The sequence below is a fragment of the Micropterus dolomieu genome, linkage group LG17 (genome assembly GCF_021292245.1).
Source record: "Micropterus dolomieu isolate WLL.071019.BEF.003 ecotype Adirondacks linkage group LG17, ASM2129224v1, whole genome shotgun sequence".
Lineage (NCBI taxonomy): Eukaryota > Metazoa > Chordata > Actinopteri > Centrarchiformes > Centrarchidae > Micropterus > Micropterus dolomieu.
Window position 1 is genome coordinate 24,549,602 of NC_060166.1, and position 9,545 is coordinate 24,559,146.

The 9,545-nt window shown below is 39.2% G+C and overlaps 1 protein-coding gene across 6 annotated transcripts; it reads right to left on the reverse strand.

Moving 5' to 3' along the window:
- Positions 1-8,439, reverse strand: lg17h19orf47 (linkage group 17 C19orf47 homolog). 6 transcript variants are annotated; one of them, XM_046074829.1, is made up of 8 exons: positions 8,373-8,439; positions 7,240-7,327; positions 4,610-4,724; positions 4,293-4,374; positions 3,082-3,207; positions 2,797-2,946; positions 1,964-2,037; positions 1-1,868 (listed from the first exon to the last, which is right to left on the reverse strand). In XM_046074829.1, the coding sequence occupies exons 1-8, from the start codon at positions 8,389-8,391 to the stop codon at positions 1,302-1,304; spliced, it is 1,221 nt and encodes a 406-aa protein (XP_045930785.1). In that variant the 5' UTR covers positions 8,392-8,439; the 3' UTR covers positions 1-1,301. The 6 variants fall into 6 exon arrangements, with proteins under 6 accessions (XP_045930785.1, XP_045930784.1, XP_045930781.1 ...); XM_046074828.1 differs by lacking the exon at positions 8,373-8,439 and adding an exon at positions 8,118-8,349; XM_046074825.1 differs by lacking the exon at positions 8,373-8,439 and adding an exon at positions 7,549-8,349.
- Between the last annotated feature and the right edge of the window lie 1,106 nt (positions 8,440-9,545).

Consider the following 9,545-nt stretch of genomic DNA (forward strand, 5'->3'; position numbering starts at 1 on the left):
TTTGGACCCTTTTCTCTTTTAATTATTTTCCAAGGGTTCTCCAAATTCAAGACTTTCTCCCATAATATCTTCAAAAAATTCAGACAGTTCAAGGTGTGTTTTGCTCTGCGATGTGATTTTAACTACTTCAAATATTTACAGTGTTACAAAGTTCTGGTGTGAAGTCTGAAAGACCAAAAGAGTACACAGGTGTTAATGGCCCATACTGGGGATAAAGGTGAACTTCCTACTGACACCAGGCCTGACGGAGTTTCATTTCATGGATACATAATACAAGACTGTCCACATAGAAAAATATGCAGCAGGTTCTGTGTGGTTTGAAATCAAGTCTAACAAATCTATACATTGCATTTCAAAATAAATGATATTCTACTGATCTGACCTTCAAGTTGGTGGTTTTAGAAAATGTTTAGTACTATGGTAGAAAAGTTGACATGGTTCAGAGGTGTGAACTTCTACCCTACAAAATGCAGAAGAAGAGGAGGAAGTGTGGTGCTTTTCCTTGATTCAAGTGTTCAGAGAGGTCATTCTGTGTAACCATTTGAGTTTTGTTTTCCACACACTGAAAATAAGAACTTTTACCCATTTTTTACTTTCAAAACATGATGAGGTCATTTTGAGATGGTGCAACAAAGAGAAACGTTTAATCCTCACCTCTTAGCTAGTCTGCACTCCTGTGTTTTAAAACAAGAATAAACTTAAATTGCTTGTGGTGTGGAATAAAACTTCAATGTGTTTTACATCATTTTGAGAAAAAGAAATAAATTCACTTTCAGGCATTTTCAACTACTTAACTGTATTCATTCAGGAGGACTCAAACAAGGGGAAGTTTGGGCAGCAGCATCCTTATATGTGGAGTTAAAGGGTAAAATTCAAACTACCATTATGGCAGCCTGGTTGACGTCATGCTCATGCCTTAAGCTCACAAATATAGTTAAACATATATTTCTTTACAAATGATAAACAGCAGATATAACGGAGACATGAGGAAATAGCTTCCTGGTTGAGCAACGTAATACAGAGAACTTTGAGCCCTCAAATTAAAAGCTTGGACACTAAACAAAAGGTGATTATCCAATAACTAAAGTGTAAAAAAAAAAAAAGAAATCATAGTTTTTTATCTAAGAGTAACCCTAAAGCCACAATGCAGCATTAAAAACGTCCACACACTCAGACTGAACAAGAAAAACGCTCCAATCAGCAGTCCTGCATGTTGTCAGGATTAATGCAAAAAGGTTGTGATAAAAATTCTATAAAGGACATATAGAAACAGTCTATTCTTAGTTTTAGGATTGTATGTGTTAGGTTTTCTTGCTGCCCAGTCTCTTAAAAACACTGATAGCCCTAACGTCCATCTGGGCACCCAAAGACTCTCCTCCTCCTGCTGCTGCTCCTCCAGCTAAGGCCCCAGTGCTGCTACTGACCTTGGGGCTCGCTATGGTTAGTCTCTCCTGGGCTTTGGGCCTGGTGCTGGTCACCCTGTTGTCCTGTGTGTCGGCAGGCGTGGGCGACAAAGCCTTGTTCGGGTGTGTGGAAGGGAGCTTGCCCAGTCTCTGAAGCACACTAATCTTGGCGGGGGGGAGGCCATTGAGGGAAGAAGCGGAGGTGGAGGAAGAGGTGGGAGTGTCAGAGGGAGGTAGTTTGAATTTGCCTCCCAGGCGCCGCAGGGTGGTCGGCGGTGGTTTGGTGGCTGGCTCTTTCGTCTGGGAGGGTGCGGGTCTCTTGAGGACGCCAGCATACTGGAGGACAGAGCAGTCTCCGTCGCTGTTGTCCCCGTCATCTACATCCATGTTTCCAGCCATTTTGGCCAGCCTCAGCCTGTTTGCCTCTTCCGGCCCTCTGTCCAGGCGACTGAACACACCGGTGGGCTGTCAAAGGTGAGCATTATGAGCACAGAGCTTATCTTTTTGCCTGTTCCAATACAATACAAAGCGTGCTATCACGACATAGTGACAGGCCTCACCTTGTTATTGCTTGTTGTTGTGTCTGCCTTTGATTCAGCCCCAAGTCTTGCAAACACAGAGGTGCGTTTCAAACCTTTTTGAGGAGCAGAGCAACAGGCAATTGGAAAGTTTTACACAGAAACTATTGTGACTGTTTGGCTCATGTTTTGATAACTCATTAGTGATGGAGAAATAATCAGTTAGCCACATGCTGCCGATCATAACAGAAAAATCTTATCATTACTGTATTTTAACTGCTGAGAGTGTTGCAGTACAAAACAGTGTGTCACATGAACATTTAAGGTGTTTAAGGTTTTATTAAAATGGGCTCCCAATGTATCTAACGCAGCAGTTACCAGCTCTACGAGTCAGTGCTGTACTAGTCAAAAGAACAAGTTAAAGTAGCAGATCAATTGAGCAAGTTTCCAAAATTTGGCCCGAAAGTGGTAACTGACAGAAGCCAACCTGCTCATAATGGTTTTCTTTCGTGAAATAAATATGAATAAATGTGAGCAGTTTACAGCATTGCAACTCTTTTCAGATACAGAGCCCACTGGAGAATTCATGCCATGGAAAAAAAGACCAGACAAAGATTTTTTTAGTCAGGTAAAATCAAAAGGAACAAAGGAAAAAAACAAGAACAGTTTGACAGAGGGATTAATTGTTGGTGCAATGGGAAGTATTAGTAGGGGAGTATCAGTAAAGACAAGGGATTCAAGCAGGCTCAGCCCTGGGTCACCTGATTCAGATTTAGAATGATGGAACTCCATTAAAACCTTTAGTATTGATTAGCGGTGGTGAGCGACAGCATTATTTGAGCGTGTTGTCGGCGAGGCCACTGGGTCAGGCCTACCTTTCTTGGCCTGCTGGGCCAGGATGCGGCGTGTACGAGGCGTTGTGCCTTTGGGCATGTTGATGATGTACTTGCCTTCCATCTCTGCTGTCACACGTCGGCGCTTCACTCCTGGCAAACCGTTCCCCTCATCAGCTGGCTGACTTACAACTGACCAACAAAGTGGCGGGTACATGAGGATTAAACAGAGGTAGAAAAAAAATAAATACATAAATAAATAAAGACAGGACTCATCCAGAAGAACAGGAAATAAGAGGCTGAAAAGGAACTTTTCATAATATTTACCTGCTTTGCTACTCTTGTTTGCTTGCGTGTTGGACACTGTGACGGACAGGCGGTTGTCAGGTCGACGGGCAGGAGTGGCTGGCGGAGAGTCATGGCTCAAAGCGTTGGCAATCATACGAGTGGCAGCTGAGAAAAAGAAGGACAAGAAGAGAGAAAAGTAGCTGAGGATTTAGCTTGTTCTCTGTAGGAGCTCTTCGTGTTCTGTCCTTAAAGACAAGATCAGACGACAGCTGGGCCTGCGTGAGGCCTTTTAGACATGCAGATGTGTGCATTAAAGATATACAGCACAATTTTTTTAAATTATGTTGCTGCAGGTCAGATTCTCTCTCTCTCACACACACACACACACACACACACACACGTGACATCTCTGAAATGCCACACAGTCCTTAACTAGACAGATGATACTGAGCCAGTAACCGAGGTACAGAATACCCAGTCTGCAAACTGCCCAAAATATAATTCCGTGCATCAATACACACTGACAAATCTACCAAATCAAAAACGAACCTCATCTGATTCGCAACAGCTGCAGAATTTCTTTAGTTGCAAATGTATTATTATTATTTTTAAAGGGATCAAAGAACATTCTTCTAAATTGAAACTTAATTTCTTCCGAGGGACATATAGAAACATCAACCTGTGGTGCTAAAGTGTTCGCTATTTTCTCCACAAGATCAGAATGATAAAGAAGAACGTGGCTGGCTATCCGTAACGGTTATGTGACCTGTTTACTTGGTCGGTTTAGAGACAGTGTGGCAGGACAAATTAGAAACAGGTGCTTATACATTTTATAAAACATCAATGAATGGCACCAGTGTAATATCTAGCATGAAAAAGCATATGATACCGACATATTGACTTTTTACCCACCCCTACGGTTAACTTTTATTTGCAAACTCTAATTCTATGACACTGATGAAATGTTGGACTGTTTGATTTAATCACTGCAGGCAGAGTGTATTATCAGACCACTGTTGATTCACATTGCTTCTGGTTGGGCTGATATATAGGTCATCTTAATAAAAAAAAACAATGTAGCACGCTGGGTGTAAACAGTAGAAACAAAGTCTAAAAATGCATCATTTAACACTTACCATTCTGTTGTGTCCCTAAACTTCAATTTATAAAAAAAAAAATCACTATAACTTCTGACAAGGAAAACTGTTTTAATTATGGTCGATGTAGAAAAGTAAAATGTAGATACTTACGAGTATTGGCAGTTCTTCTGAGCTCAGCTTTAACACTGGTCTGTCCTGAGGAGATGGCTTCTGTGGCCATTTTGCACATGTCCTGATGATGGAAGACACATTACAGAGGTTATATAAAGTCACAGACTACTGAGAATCAATGAACCCTGCTGATGACAGCAGCGACTTTGAAAGACATCAATTCCCCATGAGTGCGTTCACAGTAATAGAGGAGCTATTCCAGTGTTATTTTGTTTGTATAAGCCCACACAAGTGGGACCGTCCATTTTCAACATTTCATTACTTCAGAACATGAAACATGTTGAGTCTGATCTCACCTGCCTGTAGACCTGCTTGGCATGTTTAAGAATGGCAATTATGTCACCAATGACTGTAATGCCGAGGTCCATCATGATGTCTTTACTGAGGTCCATCAGCATGTTCTTGTGAATTCTGCAGTAACAAAAAAAATCAGAAAATATGTACATGTACTTCTTTTCCCTCAAAGAAAAACAGTGCCCATTAGTTCACAGTGAAAACGAACCCAGAGTTGTAACCATTAAGTCAAATAGACTTACAGCTAAATAATTCACTTGACAGTTTCAGTTCCATAACAGCTGCCATAACAACCTGTGCAAAGGACTAGGGTTGGGGACCAAAAACCAGATCCAAATTAGAACCAAATCCAAAATGCCAAGAATCGTGGATTTCTGTTCTGCTTCAGTTCCTAAACGCGATTACCCTTTATAATTGCACACAAAGGCTAGATACCTGCAAGGACATGGCTATCTGCCAGGACCTGTATATGTCATACATCAATGCACCAGCATGTTGATTTGTTTAGATAAGCAAGCATGGCTAGTCACAATAGCAGTGAAAGATGTCATACATGAGACATGAAGAGAGATAAGAACAGCCATTACCGTATAAAACAACTATTTGTTCCTCTAAAGTCTAAACCTATTGGCCTCAGGTGAAGATACCAACGATGGTCGTTCAGTCTTGGCCACAGGTAGTCTTAACGACTGTAACGACTGTCGTCACAGCAACAAGGAACACTAACGAACCAGCGGTATCGATGACCCGGGATAACGACCCCACTGAGGTTAAATAGCTGAGTTTCCCTGCCAGTCAGTCAGAACTGAAGAAGTCCTTTGGATGAGGGACGAAACGTCTTCCAGTATCTTCAACCAGTTGCCCTTGATTTTAACCTTCGTTGGATAACTAAAGTCTAAAAGTACTCAAAAAGTTGAGATGGTAGCCTCAACACTGTAGGGTGCTTCTGAGCAGCAGCTCAGGCTCAGCGCAAATTTAGGGCATTAATTGCTGTGGGTGCAAAGGAAAATTTGTATCTGTTAGTTTTTATTTCAATAAAAGATTTATAAAATAGAGTCATCAAAGTTTTGTCCACATCAAAGGTATTCAGTCTGCGCAGAAAATGAAGCCTCTGAAGACCCTTATTGTAGACAGTAGTGTCATGATCAAAGTTCAAGTTTTTGTCAATAACTCCACTGTCTCAATAGGTGAGCCCTTGATTATTGTTGGAGAGGTTGAGTATGGAGTTTTCTCTATTTCTATGAAGTCTATGACCATGCTTTTAGTTTTAAGGACATTTAACTTCAAGAAGTGGTGCTCACACCAATTAACAAAGTTGTTCAAAACTGGCCCATGGCCAACCTCCATCCTGGAGCAGACTGACTAAAACCGTGTCATCCACAAACTTCAGAAGAAATCTGTTATTGTGGTGACTCCTACAGTCATTTGTATATAGGAGATACAATAGTGGGGACAGGACACACCCCTGGGGTGAGCATGTCGATGACAACTGCTTCTGAGATAGAACACTATTAACGGTGACTGACTGGGGCCTAAAAAAGGTGTGTTTGGACTGTATTAAAAGCTGATGAGAAATCAACAAATAAAAGCCTTGCATGGGGTTTTTCCCCCTCAAGATGCTTATACAGAAGATTAAGTAAGGTAGTAGTAGCATCATCTTCTCTATTAAGCATGCCGTGAACCTTATCAGACAGGATTTGCTTGATCAATTGCTCAAAGGTCTTCATCACTATTGATGTTAGGGCTATAGGCCTAAGGTCATTAAGCTCTTTTGAGTATCTGTTCTTGGCCGCAGGGACAACCACAGATTCCTTCCACAGTCTTGGGACCTTATACTGGGTAAGTGACATGTTAAAAAGATTGGTAAAAATGTCACATAATTGATCTGCACAGACTTTAAGAAATTTACCAGTTATCCTGTCAGGGCCAGGGCTTGTAAAACATATATCTAACAGAATGGGCACTGATGTTTGTCATTAAAATGTAAATAAAAATCATTTAGGGCATTTGCAAGCTCTGCTTTGAATCAAAGCCATCAATAGTGATTGATCTATTATTTGGCTTTCATGCCATCCCATACAGCTTTTAAGTTCAATAAAAATGGAAAATGACTACTTATAATAAAAAAAAAAAATAAAAAAAAAAATAAATAAAATAAAAACTTATAAATAGCAGCTTTAATAATGGTCTGAAAAATCACAATTTGTCATTTTCCCTGAAGCGTTTACCCCATGTTATTTTGGCCATTGTGGATTAATGTACTTTGGTTCATGGCTTCTTAGAAAACAGCTTTGCTGCACACTGTATTTGGTTTCTGCATATCACCAGAGAGGGAGGAAGAATGACAGATGACAGCAATCAAACTGAACTCATCCCCCATGCTTCAGGTTTTCATTTTCACATGCAGATTGTAATTACATTGTTTATCATATATATTTTCATAACTTTATAATTAACTTCTTAAGAATCACTGACACTAATAAGTTAAACCAATCAGTAAATTGTGATGATACAGCTCGGTGGACGAAAGAGACAATTGTGTTTCAGCTCAGCTACGGCCCTGATGTGATGGGAAGGAAATTTACATGATCACAGTACAACACAGTGTGATGACAAAGAGGTATTAGCTTACCTGTTGTCCACGAATGAGACCGCATACGTGACTGCGAGGCCGGCTGGGATGCCAGCATCCTTGAAAAACTGAATCCACTCTGAGGTGGCTTAAGAAGATAAATAAAAGACAGCAATCATATAACAGGAAGGATTTGAAGAACACTTTCATGTTTACAATTTAATTAAATGTAAAACCTCTTCTAAATCTAATGAATGCTTTTGTCGATTAATCTCTCAAATATCTTTTAGATTAATAAATTCATAGATAAGCTACCATAATAACAGTAAGTTGGCCTCTTCAAAGTAATACAAATAAAGCTAACGTTACACTGTAGATGGTGGTTCTCAGTGATACTGTAGACTACAGTAGGAGAGGGCCTTGGCACAAAACGCCAGTAGGAGACGTAAACCTGAAGAGACAGCAGCATGCTGAGGTCAAACACTTGCTGACCATGGCCAGCCGGAGGCTATTTTTAACACCAATTATGAAAACGCCTTTTGGTTGGAGTAACAGATACAGGGCGAAGGATGCACAACAGCTGCCAGAACAATAGCTCTGTCTAACGTGTTCTGATGAACTCATAGCTACAGACACGAAACTCACATGGTGACTAAAATCTAATTTGAGGCGCCTAAACAAGACAGAACCACAAATGATCGCAATACATGTTTTACTAAAAAAGGTACAATTACAAAGTATGATTAAGAGAACATCGTCAATCGGGTGTGAAATTGAACTCCAAATCTGATAGAGATTCAGTGCTGGTTAGCTCATGATAGCATAAGACGATGACCTAGCCAGCATAACCCACTCAAAGATTAAACTAGCCAACGATTCAGTGCACAGTTAACGTTATCGCTATACGTCTGTTGTAATCAATTAAAGTAAAATCACACATTTAAGTGAGCATCGCAAGTTCAATGTGTTAGCATTCGTCATTAGCATTATGTTAGCTTCCGCCAAGCAATGAATTAAAAAGAGGTATCGGCCATCTGCGACGTCCACTATGAACAGCTTCGGGTGTAAAAATAAAAAATCTCGACAGTATTCAAAATGAATGCAGTGACCACGTCTAATTGAGAGGGAAACACCGAAATATTTAAATTGTTGCTAAGTGGTGCCGTTGGCTAGCCGGGCCTTTCTGGTCTCACCTGTTGTCACGGACGCCATGTTTACAACAAATGTCGGGTGACGACAGCTACATCCGGACAGCTCAGGCAGCTGCCGTGACGCAACTTCCCGTCCCAGAGCCAGAAATAGTCTTGTGAATGTTATCTACGAACGCTAGAGAGCAACACAGACTGCTTAGTTACACAAAACACTTTCAGCAGACAATGATGAATCACTTTTACTTGCAAATAAATTTAATGAAGTCCTTTTTATTATTTATTTATTTTACATAGATACTAATTGTTGATATTTGTGTAAACTTACTGTAATACTATCATATTATTTGTAGTGTTTGTTATTTTAATAATTGTTCCTTAACGAATGCTACAGCTTCAATCAAGATATAAAATATAAATAAAAGCTTGATAAAAATCAAGATATATTTGCAATGTTTAAACAAATTAAACAATAAACAAATTTAAAACAGATTTTTATGTCTTTATGTTCTACATGTAAATTACAAGTTGAATCCATTAGTCATCTTTTCTTTTCTGGATAGAACTTGCTCTATTGATCTTTCAAAGTTTTAACCCTTTAACACCCATATTAGAAGACATCTTGTTTCTAAATTGCAATACTGACTTACAACCCATCAGTGATTCTGTTAAACTATTGTGTCTTATTGGCAAATTTCACATCAATAAGGGTAGAACGCTTCAAAGCACTCCCAATTTTCATTTGTTTTGTGCTAAATTACAATATCTCTTCGGCTCTGTCTCTAAATTGTTGTCAAACATATAAGCTATCAAAACCAATTTAATAACTGGGAAATTACTATGTTAAAGGTCTATTAATTTATTGGCTACATATTAATTTATATCTCTCTCATAAAATGTGTTTTCTTTTTGTTTTATTGTTTTGTATTTTTATTGAATTAAATTTGTCCTGGTAAAATCTATTTTTATATTTTCTGTTAATGCCTCATTTCTTATTGTATATATATTTTTTTGTGTTGTGTTATTGTTAATGTTGTTGATCCGCAATTCCCTGAATGCACAAAAAGAAAAATAGGTCACATTTACGTGTGTGAAAGTATCTGTGACTATACCGTTTAAACCTAAAATTTAGCATACCTTTTGATTATTTACACATTCAGCAGATACAGAGCAACGTTGACTTTTATTTTGGAGTAACTCATGTTTCTGGCCACTTGT